This window comes from Lactuca serriola, chromosome 2 (assembly GCF_051521515.1).
Source record: "Lactuca serriola cultivar US96UC23 chromosome 2, Lser_US96UC23_V15, whole genome shotgun sequence".
NCBI classification, from domain to species: domain Eukaryota; kingdom Viridiplantae; phylum Streptophyta; class Magnoliopsida; order Asterales; family Asteraceae; genus Lactuca; species Lactuca serriola.
In genome coordinates, this window is record NC_136409.1 from 18157314 (window position 1) to 18180182 (window position 22869).

Below are 22869 nucleotides of genomic sequence, written 5' to 3' on the forward strand. Positions count from 1 at the left end.
GCTTTAAAAAAACTCAAACTAATTAAAGTTATATAAAACTAATTCGTAAAATATTAAAACATACAAAATTAATTCACAAACCAATTAAAACTATTTTGGTAAAAAGAAAAAGAGTGAAAGACATCCATCCTTTTGGTTAACCTGTCGAACCACATAATTGGCGATACCACTCCAGGGCGTTGTAGCCGTAAATACTGCCCTTAACCCTTATATAATGATTTGTATCGTGGTTGTGATTCATAGAAAATCATCTGTTTTGCAACCAAATGTAATCACCCAACCAACATTTTATGTAATTTCGGTCATTGACTTTTTAATCCAAAGACCAATATTGTTTATGATATTTCTCAGATAAAAAATAAAATAAAATAACTAAGCTAGATTAGGAAACACATTACAAGGTTAAGAACATATTCGTAGAAATCGACTAATTGTTTCTTTCGTGTTTACACATAACATTAACATATAAAATGAATATATGCGCAAACCATCTCTCCAACAAAATTTTCAACAAAATATACGTTTTTGTCATATAATGAGAATTAAGTTATTGTATTTAATTAGATACATTATATGAAAACTTAGAAGAGATTTATCTTTAACCAATGCATGCCCTAGATTTCTTTTATCTATAAAAATGAGAGCAGTGTTACCGAAAAAAAATCAATTAAGTTTTATATTTATACAAGTCATTTTAAAAATAATATTTAAACATAAATTTATAAGCAAATAAAGACTTTGTTATCAATATAAATTAAGTTATAAACCATTCATCAATTAGTCATTCTTTTATTGTAGATAATGAGGTATTTTATTTAACTGGAATCTTCTTTATTTTATATAAATATAAATGTTAAAATATAAATCATGGGATAAATATAAAAGACTAGTTTTATTTATATTCTATATATGGATTAATTGAGTAAGGCGCGTGACTTGAACAGCAAGTATAGTTTTCCGATAAACCGCCGCCATTGGTGGATTCCGACCAATTACATCTTTCATTTCTTTATCTATTCGAAGATTAGGTATTTCAATCTTAGTCGTAACAACTACGCGCGAAAATCTCCTATATAAACCTTCATTGCTTCTCTCTCAGACACACATTCATTCATATTCCAAAATCCAAAGCTTCTTTCATTTGTATCTATAAAAACAACCCTAGTTCTTCACATAGTCACTGTGTGTGTTCTGTTCTTGTTTCTATTGTGATATTTAATTTGTCACTGCGTACGTATTTTGTTCTTCTTGTTGTTGTGATCATGGCTGACAATTACCATCAAGCTCCTAAGACTGAAGAGTACTGTGAAACTGTCACCATCGTGAAGGTGGAGGTTGAGGAGCCGAAACTTGAGTGTAAGGAAGAGAAGAAGGAAAGCTTGTTGCAGAAACTTCATCGATCAGAAAGCAATTGCAGCAGTGTAAGTTTCTGTTTTTATTGCAAACAACAGAAGCACAGAAATTAAATTATATGTCTATACGTAAAATATGCATGTACAGATACATATACAGATACTTCAATTATATGCATGTTAACTTTTTTTATTTAGTATTAATTAATTAGCCGTAAAATTAAATAATATGTGCAAAGTATTCCTATTATTATTATTATTATTTTGAAACTGAAATTATTATATTCCTAATCTAATCCTAAACATTACATATATATACTTAACCCATGACCTAATTACCTTTTTTATGTTTTCATATAAACTAAATTATTTAATGCATCAAATATGCATCTATCATTTTATGTAAAATTTACATTTTTTTGAACGGATGTAAATTTTACATGCAGCTAATAGTAAAACCATTGGTAAAATCATGGATATAAGATGTTACGGTAAAATTTACTTTTTTTTTTGAACGGATATAAGTTTATTAATGATTTAAAAGAGTTGTTAAATTATTGGTAAAATCAATGGATTATTTTTTTGCTTTTCAATAAGGTAATTGTTGCTCACATCTTATATTTAGTATTCTCCTTGCATCATGTTACAAGAAGATTAAGATGTTTCAGTTTACAAATTCTTGACGCTTTATTACATGGTTACGTTAAGATTATATATTAAATTGAATTTATCTTCTAGTTTTTCTATCTAGTATTTTAACTTTACATAATCTTTCTTTTAATAATTGCAGTCTAGCGATGAGGAGTGTAAGGAGGGAGAAAACAAGAAGGAGCTAAAGGAAAAGATTGAGAAAAAAATAGAGGAGAAGAAAGATAAACTCAAGGAAGATGTAGAAGAGGCAAAGTACAAAATTGAAAAAGTCAAGGAGAATATTGAGTATAAAGTCGAAGAGGTTAAAGAGAAAACGGAGGAGAAGATAGAAGAAATCAAGAAAAAAGTCGAGGAAAAAGAGCACGAAGGCAAATACAAAGAAGAGGAACTAAAAGAAAAGATTGAGTGTGAACTAGAAGAGGCGAAAGAGAAGATCAAAGAAAAAGATTATGAGGTCAAGTACAAGAATGAAGAACACAAAGAAAAAGTAAAAAAAGAAGTGGAGGAGGCCAAGTACAAAATAGAAGAATTCAAAGAGAATGTTGAGTGTAAAGAAGAAGAAGTTAAAGAGAAAGTTGAGGAGAAAATCGAAGAAATCAAGGAAAAGATAGAGTGTGAAGTAGAAGAGCCCAAACATAAAATCAAAGAAAAGGAGTATGAGGCTGATTATAAGAAGGAAGAGCACAAGGAAAAATTCAAAGAAGAACTAGCCGAGGCTAAGTACAAAGTAGAAGAAATCAAGGAAAAGATCGAGTGTGAAGTAGAAGAGGCCAAACATAAAATCAAAGAAAAGGAGTATGAGGCCGACTATAAGAAGGAAGAGCAGAAGGAAAAATTCAAAGAAGAACTAGCCGAGGCTAAGTACAAAGTAGAAGAAATCAAGGAAAAGATCGAGTGTGAAGTAGAAGAGGCCAAAGAGAAAATCAAAGAAAAGGAATATGAGGCTGAGTACAAGAAGGAAGAGCACAAGGAAAAACTCAAGAAAGAAGTAGAGGAGGCCAAGTACAAAATAGAAGAATTCAAGGATAATATTGACTATAAAGTAAAGGAGATTAAGGAGAAAATTGAGGAAAAAATTGAAGAAATCAAGGAAAAGGTCGAGTGTGAAGTAGAAGAGGCCAAAGAGAAACATAAGGAAAAGGAATATGAATCTAAGCATAAGAAGGAAGAACGCAAGGAAAAACTTAAGGAAGAAGTAGAGGAGGCAAAGTACAAAATAGAAGAATTGAAGGAAAAGATCGAGCATAAAATAGAAGAAGTTAAGGAGAAAATTGATGAGAAAGTCGAAGAAATTGAGCACAAGGTTGAATGTGAAGTAGAAGAAGCCAAAGAAAAACATAAGGAAAAAAAGTATGAATCCGAGTACAAAAAGGAAGAACGGAAGGAAAAACTCAAAGAAGAAGTAGAGGAGGCAAAGTACAAAATAGAAGAATTGAAAGAAAAAGTTGAGTTTGAAGTAGAGGAGGTTAAGAATAAAATCGAGGAGAAAGTGAAAGAAATTGAGGAAAAGGTTGAGTGTGAAATAGAAGAGGCCAAAGAGAAACACAAGGAAAAAGAGTACGAGTCTGAGTACAAGAAGGAAGAGCGCAAGGAAAAACTCAAGGAAGAGATCGAGGAGGCCAAGTACAAAATAGAAGAAATCAAGGAAAAGATTGAGTGTGAAGTAGAAGAGGCCAAAGAGAAAATCAAGGAAAAAGAATATGAGGTTGAGTATAAAAAGGAAGAGCATAAGGAAAAAATCAAGGAAGAAGTAAAGGAGGCCAAATACAAAATAGAAGAATTAAAGGAGAATGTTGAGTGTAAAGTCGAAGAGATTGAAGAGAAAATTGAGGAAAAAATCGAAGAAATCAAGGAAAAAGTTGAGTGTGAAGTAGAAGAGGCTAAAGAGAAAATTAAGGAAAAAGAATATGAGGCCGAGTATAAGAAAGAAGAGCATAAGGAAAAACTAAAAGAAGAAGTAGATGACGCCAAATACAAAATAGATGAATTGAAGGAGAATGCCGAGTGCAAAGTGGAAGAGATTAAAGAGAAAACTGAGGAGAAAATTGAAGAAATCAAGGAAAAAGTCGAAGAGAAAATTGAGGAGCACAGAGAGAAGAAAGAAGAAAAGAAAGAAAAGAAAGAACTTGAGAAAATCAAGAAGCATAAGGAAGAAACTTATGTCCCTATAAAGACCTATGAGGAAGTTGCCATCTTTCAAGAGCCAGATTCATGTGAACAAGAAGAGAAAAAAGTATTTGTCGTTGAAAAAGTTGAAGAGGATTGTGTTGCTTCGCTACCACCTCCAGTGGTGGCGCATAACGAGTACATCCCTGTTGAAGTTGAACACAAAGAGAAGAAGGGTATCTTTGGAAAGATTAAAGAGAAGTTCCATGGACATCATTCAAAGAACGAAGAGAAGAAGGAAAAAGAGCACTACTGAAAAAAAATGTTTTTGATCAGTTTGTTGGTTTGGTTTGTAATTGATTTGTGATTATGTGTTGTTTATTGTTTTCATTATTGTCCCTTTTGATTAAGTACATTCTTAAGTACGGGATTTGTTTGTGATTTCTAAAGTGTGTTGTTTATGATAAATGTCAAGCATACAAATTTGTATTCTTTTAAATGTTTGTGTAAAAAGCAATTAGCTTTTGTATATTTGAATAATACATTCATATTCTTATCTTTGAATTCTTTAAATTTAGCATGATCTCGAATCTGTATTGAAATAAACGTTGCATATGATATCAATATAAAAGCTTTTAAATCAATATAATAGATTCATGTTGTAAACGCTACTCAAATTTAAACTTGAAAATACTTTCATTACAAATGTTGTAAACGCTACTCAATATATATATATATATATATATATATATATATATATATATATATATATATATATATATATATTCTAAATTGTTAGTAGTATTATATTATTGGTAATAATTATTTTCGGCAAAGTATATTATTTGTTAGATGTCCTTATGATGTTCTTCTATTTAAAGATATATCTTTACTATCTTATAAAAGATATCTCATTATTTCTAAAAATAGATTGAATATAATAATATTATTTTTTTTAAGACATCCAAACCGTTAAGCTAAAAGTACAAATAATCACCAATAAAATAATATTAAATTTTAAACACGTTTTGAATTCTTATATTTCTCAGCAAATCTTATCTCTCCTTCCCTCAATTCGGGATTCATTCAAAATTTCAAACCTTTTTTTATCCAAATAATCCTTAAATGTAGCATTTTGATCGAGTCGTATTGATGATGTTGATGTCACAACTGGCATTTTGCTAGGAAATTCTATTCTCATATAAACATCATCCATTGTAAGAGCCTATACTCTAAGTGAATACTATACTCCATTCTCATTCAAATATATCCCATATGCTCAAATAAGGGTTGGAAACCCTAGATATCCCATTTCAAGTTCACTATGGCCTAGGATTCTCTTATTGGGCCTAATGGACCAATAAACCTTCAAGTTGACTATCTTGGGCCTAGAAACCCTAATTGGGCTCTAAATAGACCACATTCATAAAACTTTAGCATTATGGCCCATTTGGGCCTAGAATGATTCATTCTACCTCCAATGGGCCATGATGGGTCATAAATGATTTAATTAACCTAAATGATGCCATAAACCCATTTCTTTTACCATTTTGGGTCGTGAACCTTCTTAAGGGCCCAATAGGCCGAAAAAAAATGATTTTTGGGCTTCATAAATTCGATCAAGACCAAAAATGGGCAAAAATCACCTCATCCTCATTTACCTTAGCCCAATCTCGGCCCAAGATCATTCCAAAGCAAAAAATGAATAAATAAATAAACAAATGGAAGGAGGTTGATTTAGACTTTGCCAACACATGATTATCTAGCATATATCTAGATAATCACATACATCTAGACACTTATTACCCTTCATGCAATACTCCTTATCTCATCTCTTTCTCTTCTTATTACTCTTGGCCGAGAAGAGCACACACACACACACTTCACTTGCAAAAATTTCTGTCAAGCTGTCAAGAACAACTCTTCCATCATCCCCTAAAAATTTCGAGATTTAGGGTGTTTACAAGAGGATTTTTCACCACAATCTCCATATTTGGTAAGTTATTATCAAACACCAACATCTCCTTTCAATGTAACATTAAGAACTCCTTCTTACATAACTTTATTCCATGATCACACCTTAGAAACTTCATAAGCTCGAAAACTACTTCAAGGTGTTGCTAGGACTAAATATCTCCTCATCTCTTCTTCAAAACCGAAACATCAAAGCAAAGGTGAGCTTCATACCCCCTATTTTTCGGTTTTTATGAGTTTTGTGGGTGGAGAATACAAGCAAATGTGTAGATCTATGAGTATATGTATGCTTTGTGTGATTTCTATGCTTATATATGTGTCCTTATGTGATTGTGGTGTTGGATCTAGTCAAAAAGAGCTTAGAAATCGAGATCTACAATGTGTTGAATGAAATAAGTATAACTTATGTTATTTTACACAAATCAATTCTAGAAAAGTAACCAAGTTGGTTAATATGGACCTCTTTGGGCTTAAAACCCATTTTTGGGCTCAAAATGCTAAAAATATAAAACTAAAGGGCCCAAAATGACAAAATACAAATTCTGAGTGTTGAGATGAGTCAAAACAGTTTCAAAAATGTATTTTCTGAAAATTTACTCTTTTGAAGGATTAAAATGTGAATTTTCAAACCTAATGGGCCAAAAATGAACTTTTCGGCCCAATGAAGCCCAAATTGCAAGATTTTTAATTTAGAGGGGCTGAAACTGCACTTTTCTGTAAAATAGGGGACTACTAGTGTACCAAGTCCATTTCAAAGGTTAAAATTACTTTTCAAATTTAAAAAGGACCAAAATTGCAAATATTTTCCATTTTGGGTCAAAATTGTAAAAATTGCGAAACTAGAGGTTTCAATCGGGAAAACTGCATTTTGAGGGACTAAAACTGTTTTTCAAGTAAATTTGAGCTGAAAATTACCTTTTCAACAAGATTTGATACTAAAGTGTCAAGAAAAATGGTTTAAGGACTAAAATGGAAATTCTTTCATATAAATGGTGAAAAGTGTAAATTTATAAAAGAAAAGGGCTTCAAAAAGAAAATTTCTAAGGTTTTAAACAATAGATTCTCTATGACAAAATACTAGTACCGAGACTACCGACGAAATATAATACACCTTCAACACCAAAAATCGTTACTAAACGAAATGATTCGGTCTCGAATCAATAATGAATCAAAAATCTATTCACGACGATACTATAATACACACGCTGATATTACGGGAAGTCAATACACACGTGGGAATTCACCAGACGTCGATACACCATCTTTGGGCCCGAAAGTTTCAAATCGTGCTTGTTGGGCCTAGCTAGCCCAATGACATGATCTTTAGGCCCGAAGGAAAGGCGCTTACATGACATTGGGTCTTATACGACCTGATACCGTGTAAAAGGACTTTCAATAGCTTTTGCGCTTTTGGGCCCCAAGGGTCATTTGGTGCTGCTAGCAAAGTCGAGAATTCACCAATGCGAGTCGGGCCAAGAGCCTTTCGCATTCACGATAGCCTTGAACGACTCATGGAATTAACGGGGGCTTCACACCCTCTTTTCTTCTTAGGTTGTGGGGCTATGGGAAGTCAGGGTGGTTGGATTAGGTGAGTAGTACAGACGACGCCCAAGGGATCGTTTGTATAGTTGTAAGCTAGGGGTGTCAATTTATGACACGACACGACAAAAATACACGACACGAAACGAAATTGGGATGAAATCAAAATTCGAATTCGTTTTCGTGTCGTGTTCGTGTCAAATATAAAAAACACGATGTCGTGTCGTGTCGTGTTCGTGTTTACAAATCCACACGAAATTGACACGATTGAGCATGTGTTTGTCGTGTTTTTCGTTTTTATCGTGTTATATATGATTAAATATGAATTAAATAAAATAATAGTTATATAATATTATCTTTGTCGTGTCGTGTCGTGTTGTCGTTTTTTAATTGGTTCGTTTTCGTGTTAGTGAAATAAAACACGACATCGTGTCGTGTCGTGTTCGTGTTACAAAAAACATTGTCGTGGCGTGTCGTGTCAGACAAAAACACGACACGATGGCACGATTTGACAGGCCTATTGTAAGCTAGTCATTTTTCATTAATGCGTGATTATAACAACTCACCACCCATAACTAATCTGATGTCACCTGGAATCATCGAATACACACGTTGAAATGGTATAATAATATATAAACGCGTAATTTAAAGTATTAGGAAAACATCGGGTTTTCCTAGGGATTTCAACACTTACACCTACGTGATGCATAGCAAGTCTAACAATTTTTCACACTTATAGAAATAAACAAGCATACTTACGGATCTTCACACTTTTTCTTACTTACAGTAATCTTTTCAGAAAATATCGGATTTTCTGGTGGTTTTCAAAATGATACACATCATAAGTTTTCAAACATTACTTATGAACTCACCAACATTTCATATGTTGACGTTTTTCCAAAATACTTGTATTCTCAGGTAACAGGTAAATCGAAGGAAATGTACCCAGTGATATCATGATGTTTTGTTTAATTAATATCGAACAGTTTATGTTTTGGAATTGTAATGTGTAAAAACAATGTACTGAATGTAAACACTGATGGTTGTAATATTTCAATGCATGGTGACGAATGATGTTATGATTCATGTATATTCATTGTGATGATATTCAATTAAGTCACAACAGCCCTCGGACGTTTCCGCTGTCTGGTTCGGGGGTGTGACAGGTTGGTATCAGAGCTCTGTTTATAGTGAACTAGCATATCTAACCACACATTGATATGCAACTATAAACCAAAAGAGGTTCTAACCCGACTCTGAACAAAACAAGTAAACATAACAATAAAACACCCTTGCTTGTATTAGGAACGAGAACCTAACACCGAATCGAACAAGATAATGCTAGTATCTCGGTTGATCCAGGACTGTTTTTAGTTGTATCAAGGAGCGGGTGTAGCCTGATCAACTACATTCCCTCCAAGGTACAACCATCACATGTCTTGAAGAAATCGTGATAGCTAGGGAATCTAAAAACATACCCCTTAATCTCCAAGAAGGGAACCTCAACTAAATCTATGAAATAGTCGTAGAGTTATAGGAGTAATTGGTATGCTATTTGCTTCTAGTATTCATAGCCCTTTGTGCAATACGCTATAGGCGAGTATCATTAGCCAAGAAACCCTATCTCCCTAGTCAAGGAATAGTAGGGTGGCTCGACCCAGAGGAAGAACCACATGAGGAACACGAAGTAGAACTCGCAGGTGAACCCGCCAAGTCAATAAGTGGACCTCGAAGAGGAAGAGCCAGAGGGCAATGATGATGATGAATCGGATGTAGAATCCGATGACATCAATCCTCCATGTAAAGTCAGAGTACCGACATATCGTGTGGGCCCTGGTGGCCCCATGCCCCCTTAGGCACACGATATTTGGAGATAGAGTCACCAGCAGGGGATACGACCACACTAGGGTAGGAACCGAGGTCTCTCCGACCATTAGCCATAGAGGACCAGTTGACCGGGCCCTCCCAGTCATGGTCCGACGCACCCGAGGTATTGATAACCAAGCTCAGGACACCCCAAATCGAATGGAACAAATGCGGTTTGCTATTGAGAGATGAGAGACAAACATTGGAAGTGAACGGAGACTCCCGAGCGAGACAGTTAGTGTGAGAAGTACGACTACAAGATACCGAGCAACAAGTAGCTCGTCTCCGAGGCGCATCCACTTCATCAGCACCATCACCAGACACTTTCCGCCACAATTAGGATCAACCTTTTCTTTTCCCCCTCACTATCCGATATGACTCTCTTTCGTGTACTAAGATGGTACTTAAGGATCTCGAAACCGAAACAATCCATATCCTCTGGGGTAGACGTAACGATCGTGCCAAATCTGTGATTACCTACTACCATAAATACATCATAAGGATGTAGATGGGAGCAGTAAGAATTATATAACAAGATGCAAAATTTCTAGAGTACAACCAGGAATGACTATAATTACGATCTAGCTTATCAACATGCAGCAGCAAAATGCTGCCCCGCAAGAATAACAAGCTCACCCACGAGACACCGCTCCTGCAGATGGACTCTGCTACTTTCCAAGCTGTTGTAACGGCGGCAGTAACCGCTGCGATGGCACAAATCAATACAAACAACCCTAATGGAGGTGGGAACAACATTGACAACTTCAGCCAAAGGAACGAACATGGAAACCAACAAGTGACAACCTATCAAGGAACTCCAAACCCCAAGCTTAAGAGCAGGAAGCTGAGGTCTGGAAGTAAGAGAAAGGGACAACACACTCAAGGGTTCTCAAGGAAGCAACATGTTGTTGCTGTTCATGCGACCATGACCCCTATTATACCAACAACCAGGAGACCATATGCTGGAAGCCTTCCAAAATGCAACTAGTGCAAATTCCAACATAATGGAGCCTGTCGGGAGATGCATTGTAACAAATGCAACCAAAAGAATCACACCGCCAAATTCTGTAGAACTTATCCATGTCAGAATCGTCAGCCAAATGAAAACGACAACAATCGCAACAACCCTAACAACAACACCAATGATGAGACCAGTCACACCTGCTATGGGTGTGGAGAAACCGGTCACTTCAGGCGTAATTTCCCCAAGGATAACAATCAAGGAGCGGAAGGATCGGAAATGGTTCTGACCTTGGGTCAAGGCGAAGCAGTCCAAGACCCAACGGTTGTTATTGATACGTTCCCACTTAACAACTCTTTCGCTTACCTCTTATTCAATAGTGAAGCTGAGCGAAGCTTCGTTAGTAACAAATTCGAGCGCTTACTAAAACAACAATCACAGAGGCTAAACTAATCCTTAACGGTGGAGATGATTAATGGGAAAACCGAATCAACCAAAGATATTTATGTACGGAACACCTTAACACTAAACAATCATTCATTTCAATAGACTTGATGCCAGTAAATATTAGGAGTTTTGACGTGATAATCGGCATGGGTGGGTTAAGCCCCCACCATGATAATGCTATGTGTCGCGAGAGTGCCGTTTGCCTTCACCTTCCTAATCACGAAACTCTAATAATCCATGGTGACAAACCTGGCGCCAATTCTCTTCCTATCTCGTGCATCAAGGCACAGAAGTGCCTGCACCAGAAAAACTATGTTTTCCTCACTCTTGTTGTGGACAAAACCAAGGATGAAGTAAGCATACAAGGTATTCCATTAGCATGCGATTTTCCGGATGTATTTCCTGAAGAACTTCCGGGAATACCTCCAGAAAGACAGGTCGAATTTCAAATCGAACTCATACTGGGAACTACATCAATTGCCAATTCACCCTATAGGATGACTCTCGCCGAAAAAAAAAATCACGAGTTACCCAGTCAATTGAGAAGAATTGTTGCGCAAAGGACTCATCATCCTAAGCTTCTCATCCCGAAGAGCTCCGATCTTGTTCTTCAAGAAGACAGATTCTTCAGAAGGTACATCGATTTTAGGGAATTGAATAACCTCCCTATCAAAAATCGATACACACTCCCTCGGACTAACGATCTATTTGGCCAGCTCCGAGGAGCTAGTTACTTCTCTAAAATAGATCTAAGAACCGGTTATCATCAACTTCGAGTCCGAGAAGACGACATTCCAAAAACTGCCTTTCAAACTCGTCGCGACCATTTCAAATTCATTATGATACCCTTCGGTCTAATGAATGCTCCCACAGTATACATGAACCTTACGAACCAAGTTTTCTCAACCATTCCTAGTTAGCCTTTTCATTATTTTCATCAATAACATACTCGTCTGCCCACGAAGCGAGAACGAAACACTGTCAACATCTACTACCAGCCTTGAAAGCATCAAAGCCAGAGAATATCGCGAAGAAAGCACTGCATGGATGGATAAAACCCTCGAAGTCAAAAGACAAAGCTTATTAATATAAGAGTTGAGTTGGGCACTATTCGGGTGATCGTCGATAGGTTAACCCAATCTACCCATTTCCTGCTAATACAGATCATGAGACTCCATGAAGTATCAGTATCTACTATCTCGGATCAAGATAACGGGATTACTTCAAGACTTTGACAGTCATTTCAGAAGACTATAGGAACATAGCTAAGTATGAGCGTTGCTTACCACCCTCAAACCAATAGTCAAAGCGAACGAACTATTCAACCACTCAAACTCATGCTACAAGTCTAGGTGTTTGAATTCAGCAAGTCATGGGATACCCGGTTGCCCTTGATTGAATTCTCATACAATAACAACTATCGCATGAGCATCAAGATTGATCCTTTCGAAACTCTTTATAGTCATAAATGCAGATCACTCGCTAGTACTCTCATGAGACCATAAACCATTGCGAAACAACAGAGAAGATAATCCAAATCAAAGCTTGACATCAAGCATCGAGAGACCGACATAAGAGCTATCCTGACAAGCGGCATAAGCCATTAGGATGTCAAGTCGGGGATCGCGTGTCATTAAAGGAATCTCCTTGGAAAGGAATGATTCGCTTTAGGAAACGAGAAAACTAAACCCATGATACATCGGGCTGTTCGAGATTCTTGCTCGGATTGGTCCAAAGACTTATAGGCTGCAGCTGCCTGTAGAGCTCAGCTACGTACACCCTGTGTTCCGCGTCTCGAATATGAAAAGATGCATATTAGATGAGACTCTTATCATTCCTTTATAAGAAATCGGAATAAACGAGAATCTCATGTTCGTCAAAGAACCAGTCGAGGTATTGGATAGGGAAGTAGAGCATACAAAACAAAGCCACATTTTGATTGTGAAGGTTCGATGGAACGCTAAGCGTGGACCGAAATTCACATGGGAAAACGCAAAGATCAGATGAAGTACCTACTCTCTCATTCATGAACCTACCTTTCTAAAGAATTTCGAGATGAAATTCCCTCTAACGGGGGAATGATGTCACAACTGGCATTTTGCTAGGAAATTCTATTCTCATATAAACATCATCCATTGTAAGAGCCTATACTCTAAGTGAATACTATACTCCATTCTCATTCAAATATATCCCATATGCTCAAATAAGGGTTGGAAACCCTAGATATCCCATTTCAAGTTCACTATGGCCTAGGATTCTCTTATTGGGCCTAATGGACCAATAAACCTTCAAGTTGACTATCTTGGGCCTAGAAACCCTAATTGGGCTCTAAATAGACCACATTCATAAAACTTTAGCATTATGGCCCATTTGGGCCTAGAATGATTCATTCTACCTCCAATGGGCCATGATGGGTCATAAATGATTTAATTAACCTAAATGATGCCATAAACCCATTTCTTTTACCATTTTGGGTCGTGAACCTTCTTAAGGGCCCAATAGGCCGAAAAAAATGATTTTTGGGCTTCATAAATTCGATCAAGACCAAAAATGGGCAAAAATCACCTCATCCTCATTTACCTTAGCCCAATCTCGGCCCAAGATCATTCCAAAGCAAAAAAAATAAATAATTAAATAAACAAATGGAAGGAGGTTGATTTAGACTTTGCCAACACATGATTATCTAGCATATATCTAGATAATCACATACATCTAGACACTTATTACCCTTCATGCAATACTCCTTATCTCATCTCTTTCTCTTCTTATTGCTCTTGGCCGAGAATATAACACACACACACACACACACTTCACTTGCAAAAATTTCTGTCAAGCTGTCAAGAACAACTCTTCCATCATCCCCTAAAAATTTCGAGATTTAGGGTGTTTACAAGAGGATTTTTCACCACAATCTCCATATTTGGTAAGTTATTATCAAACACCAACATCTCCTTTCAATGTAACATTAAGAACTCCTTCTTACATAACTTTATTCCATGATCACACCTTAGAAACTTCATAAGCTCGAAAACTACTTCAAGGTGTTGCTAGGACTAAAAATCTCCTCATCTCTTCTTCAAAACCGAAACATCAAAGCAAAGGTGAGCTTCATACCCCCTATTTTTCGGTTTTTATGAGTTTTTTGGGGGGATAATACAAGCAAATGTGTAGATCTATGAGTATATGTATGCTTTGTGTGATTTCTATGCTTATATATATGTCCTTATGTGATTGTGGTGTTGGATCTAGTCAAAAAGAGCTTAGAAATCGAGATCTACAATGTGTTGAATGAAATAAGTATAACTTATGTTATTTTACACAAATCAATTCTAGAAAAGTAACCAAGTTGGTTAATATGAACCTCTTTGGGCTTAAAACCCATTTTTGGGCTCAAAATGCTAAAAATATAAAACTAAAGGGCCCAAAATGACAAAATACAATTTCTGAGGGTTGAGATGAGTCAAAACAGTTTCAAAAATGTATTTTCTGAAAATTTTACTCTTTTGAAGGATTAAAATGTGAATTTTCAAACCTAATGGGCCAAAAATGAACTTTTCGGCCCAATGAAGCCCAAATTGCGAGATTTTTAATTTAGAGGGGCTGAAACTGCACTTTTCTGTAAAACAGGGGACTACTAGTGTACCAAGTCCATTTCAAAGGTTAAAATTACTTTTCAAATTTAAAAAGGACCAAAATTGCAAATATTTTCCATTTTGGGTCAAAATTGTAAAAATTGAGAAACTAGAGGTTTCAACCGGGAAAACTGCATTTTTAGGGACTAAAACTGTTTTTCAAGTAAATTTGAGCTGAAAATTACCTTTTCAACAAGATTTGATACTAAAGTGTCAAGAAAAATGGTTTAAGGACTAAAATGGAATTTCTTTCATATAAATGGTGAAAAGTGTAAATTTATAAAAGAAAAGGGCTTCAAAAAGAAAAATTCTAAGGTTTTAAACAATAGATCCTCTATGACAAAATACTAGTACCGAGACTACCGACGAAATATAATACACCTTCAACACCAAAAATCGTTACTAAACGAAATGATTCGGTCTCGAATCAATAATGAATCAAAAATCTATTCACGACGATACTATAATACACACGCTGATATTACGGGAAGTCAATACACACGTGGGAATTCACCAGACGTCGATACACCATCTTTGGGCCCGAAAGTTTCAAATCGTGCTTGTTGGGCCTAGCTAGCCCAATGACATGATCTTTAGGCCCGAAGGAAACGCGCTTACATGACATTGGGTCCTATACGACCTGATACTGTGTAAAAGGACTTTCAATAGCTTTTGCGCTGTTGGTCCCCAAGGGTCCTTTGGTGCTGCTAGCAAAGTCGAGAATTCACCAATGCGAGTCTGGCCAAGGGCCTTTCGCATTCACGATAGCCTTGAACGACTCATGGAATTAACGGGGGCTTCACACCCTCTTTTCTTCTTAGGTTGTGGGGCTATGGAAGTCAGGGTGGTTGGATTAGGTGAGTAGTACAGACGACGCCCAAGGGATCGTTTGTATAATTGTAAGCTAGTCATTTTCATTAATGCGTGATTATAACAACTCACCACCCATAACTAATCCGATGTCACCTAGAATCATCGAATACACACATTGAAATGGTATAATAATATATAAACGTGTAATTTAAAGTATTAGGAAAACATCGGGTTTTCCTAGGGATTTCAACACTTACACCTACGTGATGCATAGCAAGTCTAACAATTTTTCACACTTATAGAAATAAACAAGCATACTTACGGATCTTCACACTTTTTCTTACTTACAGTAATCTTTTCAGAAAATATCAGATTTTCTGGTGGTTTTCAAAATGATACACATCATAAGTTTTCAAACATTACTTATGAACTCACCAACATTTCATATGTTGACGTTTTTCCAAAATACTTGTATTCTCAGATAACAGGTAAATCGAAGGAAATGTACCCAATGATATCATGATGTTTTGTTTAATTAATATCGAACAGTTTATGTTTTGGAATTGTAATGTGTAAAAACAATGTACTGAATGTAAACACTGATGGTTGTAATATTTCAATGCATGGTGACGAATGATGTTATGATTTATGTATATTCATTGTGATGATATTCAATTGAGTCACAACAGCCCTCGGACGTTTCCGCCGTCTGGTTCGGGGGTGTGACAGCTGAGATACCGGCAAATGTGAATTACAGCCCGCCTTACCTCATATCTCAGACCCATCCCCTATATGACCAATGACTAGAGTGAAATTATGGAAGGACATGCATTTTCTTCCGGTTCAACCCTAGCCGTCATCTGTTCCTTCGAAGCAATCTTATTGAACTCCGGTCACATCTCCTTCATGATGCATCAACCACAATTCTCATGCTTCAATTTTTTTCTTCACCAAATCTCTCCGGACATTTAACGTCAGTCACGACCATTCCATGGTTGCACTCTACCCTCTAGAAAACCCAGACCTCTGTTTTCACCACAAGTGCCACTGTGGACCACGATCCCACACCATTTCGAACTGTGAAACCCCCACACTTCCCTCTCACTCTCACACATACGCAAATGAATTTCATTACGACTTTCTGGAGCCAACCCCACGTTTTTTAGTTTGATTAAAGGTATAATTTTTAAACATTTTGCTTATTGTAGATTCTAATTTCACAGGTTATTTGTGTTTTTTTATGATTTCATAGGTTCATCACAGGTTCTACAAAAAATCGATTGCCATTTGTAAGAAAAATTCATTTTTTTTTTGTCATTTTTCATTTTTAAGAAGCATTTGATTGTCATTTGAGGTGGATATAACTGTTTTTAGGGATATGTCTTGAACCTCCTTACGCTTGCAAAGTAAGAAAATGTTAACACCTTTGTGCAGGTTATTTTTTCATTAAGTTCAATTAGATAATTAGTGTTGTACACTCAACGTTAATGAATCAATTTTTTTTTTGTCTATTTCATTTCTAATTTCTTGATTTACTATATAGGCCAGTATACAAGATGAATATAGAAATACTTACTTTTCTAAGGTGGAAAATTCATCCAATATTCTAATTGGAACACCAAGTGTTTGATGGAATTACTCAATGGTCATTTAACTTGGAAGAAGCAAAAATTAGTTATTCTTAATTATAATGCTTTATGTGGTTTCAGTTGTAAGGCTTTTTAAACATTTTTATTATATATATTTAAAAAATTCTATTGAAGTCTAAGTATTAGTTAACCCTTTTTATTCTTGGTTTTGTTTTCTGAGTTATCTCATATTCCATGATTTATGAGTTCAGATCCAAGACCGTATCTCCAATACGACTAAATATGTATTACGTTGTTTATTTCTTATTCTTTTGTTATCTATATGAGCTTGTTGCTCTTAATGGAGGAAACTGTTATATAATTTTTTGCCATTAAAAGAATCGATCGAAGCCGAGAAGCTTGGTCTTCCCAAGCTTTGGGAGATGATTAAGTCGTTGTTGCTATTAGAAACTTTGGCTTTGTGGAACTAGGTTTCTTTATTTCTAAACTTAAAGTATGACTTTTTTTAATAGAAAGGTATGATGTCATTAACACTTTCGAGTTGTTGAAGATGTGAAACAGAGTAATTTCAAAGCATCAGACACAATGTGAAATCATGTACTGTGAAAGAGACCAATAGATGCAACTTTCATGAAATGGGGCTGGAATGTTGTTGGTTGGGTATACATTCTGTTTATTGACTACAATGCTGCTAAACAAATTGATAATTTCTTTATTTCATCTTGTGATTTTGAACAGTAGTTTTAAATTATGACTGATAATATTTCTTTTTTGTGTTTGTCACAGGTTACCACACAGAGGTGTTAAGCCTAACAATAGTCATATGTAAAGAAAAAAGTACCAACTATATTTACATGAAACAAAAAATTACAAATTACAATTTTTGATACTATATATTTGATACGATTTGCTTTCTAATTGCATAACTTCATTATTCCATTAGTAAAATTACTAAAATAGTTGTTATTATGAATGAAATAGCAATGAAAATAATTTATTTTTCTTAATGAAAATAATTTTTTGTTCTAAAAGAAATGGCAGTGTATTTTACAAAAAAACAAGGTTATTTATGAAATAACAATGTACTTTGTCAGTACATTGTTATTTCTGTAAAGATGCCAAGATAGATGAAATAGTTTCTACCTTTTGATTATTGTAAAATAGTTACTTTCATTTGCAAAAAAAAAAAAAAAAAAAAAAAAAAAAAAAAAAAAAAAAAAAAAACATTTTTTTTATTTTCTAAAGAGTTTTACTTATTAATGAATACTTTTATTAACTATTATTTTTATTTGTCAAATAAAAATAATATGAAAATAATACATGTTAACCAAAATTGATCATTCTTATAAAAAGTAATTGAAAATGACAATTGTTAACCCAAGAATGAACGGCTCAACCTACAATGAAAGAAACTCCTCGATCATCTTTATCTAACATGTGTTTCAATTTTTTTATTTGGAATCAATGACATTACTAAGGATGCACCAGAATTTTGTAAATTAGTCAACAAAGGATATTTTACTTTTTGTTGCTATATTGGAATAAGATGGATTCAACTTGAAAGGTACACATCCATCATATCAATAAAAGCACAATGTTGTAAGAATAGTGGTGGAAGTCTAAGTGTTTCCTTCCTTACAACCTTAATTTATCAATATACTATTTGGTATGATCAAATCTGGACCGGAATAGAATGGTTCATACCATATAAATGAAAAAAAAAAAAACTATCGAGTGTAAGGGAAAATTGTAACATAACCCATATAATGTTTTTTTTTCAAATTTATTATCTTTGTAGGTAAATTACAATATTATTTTCTTATAATGACATAATATTATTCTTTTCGGTTTATGGATGATCATTCCTAATTTCTATTTCCTTCTTTATTTTTATGTTGAATTAGTTGCAGGTTTGTTTGAGTAGTAATGGTGGGGGTGTTGATGAGATTTTTCATATCTTTGCTCTTCATTTTGCTACAGGAGACGCATGCATTAATTTTTTTTTTAATTTTTTTTAAATTATGCCAAACTATTAACTTGCAATTTATTATGTTTTTTGCTTCTTTTCTTGAATTTTTTTGGCTATGTCAGATTTCACATGTGACTATGATGGCTTAGACTTGAGATTGAATGTCATCGGACTTAATTATTTATTATTATTAGTTAATTTTGTTTAAATGTTTAAAATATATAGCCAAGTCATTTTAAAAACATTTCAGTCCTAGCAAGTAAATTTATTTTTATAATATGTAACATAAATCTTATTAAAAAGACAAAAAAAATGTTAATGGTTAAGTTATTTTGTATTGATATTTTTGCATTAGTTTCTTGAAAATTTTACATGTTTGTTCTTAGGGAAATTAGAAAAGTCCTAATATTTTCGGAAAAATTTCACTTAACTATCATGGGTGTTCGAAAAATACTATTTTAGATATTAAAAGCTGAAATACCATTTTGAACCCCGTAAACAATCCCAAATGCCCGTAAATTACCTTAGCTCATGTGTAGCCATGAGTTTTACTTATTTGTCCACTATATTGTACAAATATGTACCTAACTAGAAACAATCTCTTGAAAAAAAACTATCCGACACAAAACAGTCTACGATAAGACCATAAGGAACTAGCTTGTGCCTAAAGGAAAATAATCGTCTCTAGAAACTAAATTCTGAAAAATTCATTCTCGCCCGCCGCTTGGCGCAGGTAATTGGCTAGTATATATATATATATATATATATATATATATATATATATATATATATATATATATATATATATATATATATATATATATATATCTGTGTGTGTGTGTGTGAGAGAGAGAGATATATTAATAATGTATATGGTATTTTATTAAACAAAAGAGTTACCAACGTGTTAATATATACTAAACATCGATTTTTTAGAGCATTAACATTCAATTCATATGCCACCTCCACCATAACATCAAAAGGAAAATGATGTTCCTCATGTTATAACATGTTAAGAGGTAGAGAAAGAGAAAGAGATAAAATGATTTGATTAGTTAATGAAGGCAATAGTCAATCACCCGTCTTCTTCACAGCAAGATCCAACATAACACCGGCCCCCTTAACGATAAAGGGGGATGGTGTTCATCAAGTCAAAATGTCATTTCGTGAGCCACATTAGCCATAACGGTTCCCTTAAGAGCCACATACCAATAAATTTTATCTTATCTAGGTCCAATTCACCATCTTTTTGGTAAATTTTAGAAGAATAAATCCATTTGAAATTGAAATTACAATAATAATGCTAATTTAAAATAAAAAATGAATTTTCTATATGGTCACCCTTATTCGTTGAATCATATGGTTATGTACATGTGAAGTCACCTTGATGGCATATATTATAAATGCCCACTAACCCTTTGATTGCAAAATTAAAATTAAGAAAGAATGAAAATAATAAACTTGTTGTAAGAAATATATAGTTGATGATGAAACTCCTTCAAGTTGTAGTTTGTTCGATCATGATGTTTTCATTTTAATATTTTTTTGCTTAGGTTGTCTTCATGCTTCTTGGGGCACGCCATGTGTTTCCTTCTCTTGTAGCATTTTTTTTTTCTTAATGTCCTTTTGACATGAATCCTATAATAAATAAATAAAAATCATATTTTTCTCATTTTAATTAACTTTACACAGCTTTGTGCACAACATAGATTTAACATTTCTTAGATCTAGTTTTTCTTCTTGTTAATACGGTTCTTGTGAAGTGATTTCTTTTTAAGAAACATAGAGATATAACTCCATAAAAAATGAGCATATTTGATCCCTTAAATATATTTTATCAAGTTGATAGAATTTGTTTAATGCACTAAGGCTAGAGTAGATTGAGGTAGATTTTGGGTTTCGAATTTCATTATAATAATTGGATAACTTAAGGATCGTGTATACAAATACTTTCTAAAATCTATGATTTTGACCCTATTGAGGAATCACGAAATCTGCTTTAGTATAATTAAAAAAAAATCGAAATTACAAGTCTATTCTAAATCTCAAACACAAAAATACCTTGATTGTTTTGTGTTATGACAAGACAATTGCACAAAGAGAAGAAATATTTTTTATGTGTTATCTATCTTTTGCAACATCAATACCCTTGTATATGAGGAAGATGACGGTTATGAAGGGAAACAACGCCAATTTAAGAAAAGACTATCCCGCTAGGGGCGATGCCCCATGGAACCCCACCAGGGGCGCTCCCACGGACCCCGTGTTCCTGACGCTACTAGAAAAAGACGCGTGTTCCTACGGAATTTTTGTAACACCAAAAAAAAAATCATGCCAAATTTAAACTTTTTAAAACATTTCAAAACACATGGTTATTACAAAACTTGTTTTCAAACTAGAATATTGTCAAAGTATCCCAGAATTAAATCATGAAATCATAAAAGGTGAGGAGCGGTGCGATCACACCTTCGTCTTCCTGTGATCATCAGAAGTATCTAAAACAATAATCGATAAATGTAAGCTTGAAGGCTTAGTGAGTTACCCCCAAAATACCAACGCCATATAGATATAACCATATCATATAAATATACAAGCAAACAGATACAACATGCATAATGAGCCATCAGTCTGACTGGATCGACTCCCGCTCCTCAGTCTATCTGGACCGCTCTCCGAGCCCTCGACACGTCTGGATCGCCCTCCTCGGGGCCTTCAGCCTATCCAGACCACTCACTAGGCCTTCGGCTTGACTAGATTTGCCCGGCTCGAGCCTGCAGTCTACCCGGTCCGCCCAAGGTGTCTTGGCCTACTACATACAACAGGACTTGCCCCAACCCTTTCCCCAAACCAATAAACATGTGCACATAAATATCATACGCTAGCCTGCAATAACAGATAGTCATACAGATCTAACCGATCTTTAACATAGCAACCATCCTACAACCAGATATCAATCTAACATACTACTAGCATAGTAACCATCCTAAACCAGGATGTAAATCATAAAGGGCCGGCCTTGGTGCCGTAGACCCTGTTGATATAGTGAGGAGAACTCACCTTACGATGTCGCACTGAAGTGATAGGCTCAAACTCTCGAATCACCAACACGAACTCCACAATCTATATTCACCATAAAACCCTTTTCCATAAATTTCCAATTTACCAAAATACCCCCAGAGGTCAACTGGTCAACCCTTGGTCAAAGTCAACAGTCCATGCTGATCCGACTCGTCGAGTGCAGTTCACCGATTCGTCGAGTCCTTCCTGAACTCAAGAAGTCGTGAAATCCTTGGTTGACTCGTCGAGTTTCCATATAACTCGCCGAGTTTGTGCGTGTCCAAAGGTTGGGAAAACCCTAAACGACTCTTCGAGCCCAAGGCAATCTCCATCGGACTCGTCGAGTTCATAACCATCTTCATATGACTCGCCGAGTCGACCTTGCGACTCGTCGAGTCCCTTTAATCCTTCATCCATACAGATGCTTTTTAGGGCATGCAAAGAAACCATACTGCAGATCTGAGCTCCTAGGGCATGTTTATCACGTAAAGTTGCAAACTTTACGTGCATGCAAGATGATAATGGCCCAAAACAAGCTAAAGGAGTGGCTTAAGGTAAGGGAAAGGCCATAGATCAACAAAGACTGGAACTTTATGACAAAGAGGGGCTAAAGGAGTCCAAATCTGAGATTCCAATCTCAGATCTTGACCCAAATCTGATATCCACTCCAAAACCCCCAAAAGGGCTCTAAATCCATAAATGAAGAGATCTAACCAAAGGGGAGTCAAGGTAACAACTTGTTACCTTCAAAACGATGCCAAGACAGAGAAGATTCCGGATCTACAACAGCCCCTTGCTTCATACCTCTTGAACTCCAAACCCTTTACTCCAAGAGTCTTCTTTCAAGATAAGAAGCACACAAAAATAGAGGGAAAGCACAAATTAGGGTTTCTGTATTCGAGGGATGCAATAA

At 35.1% G+C, this 22869-nt stretch overlaps 1 protein-coding gene across 1 annotated transcript; it reads left to right on the top strand.

Annotated features, from left to right (window-relative positions):
• Positions 1-1094: 1094 nt before the first annotated feature.
• Positions 1095-4608, top strand: LOC145086016 (uncharacterized). Its single transcript, XM_079023725.1, has 2 exons — positions 1095-1421; positions 2143-4608. The coding sequence occupies exons 1-2, from the start codon at positions 1263-1265 to the stop codon at positions 4423-4425; spliced, it is 2442 nt and encodes an 813-aa protein (XP_078879851.1). The 5' UTR covers positions 1095-1262; the 3' UTR covers positions 4426-4608.
• Positions 4609-22869: the final 18261 nt, after the last annotated feature.

Bases quoted from the DNA above. Each gene is read 5' to 3' on its own strand.
- LOC145086016 (XM_079023725.1), top strand. From the start codon at position 1,263: ATGGCTGACAATTACCATCAAGCTCCTAAGACTGAAGAGTACTGTGAA. The intron at 1,422-2,142 runs GTAAGTTTCTGT...TAATAATTGCAG, and splicing joins CAGAAAGCAATTGCAGCAGT to TCTAGCGATGAGGAGTGTAA.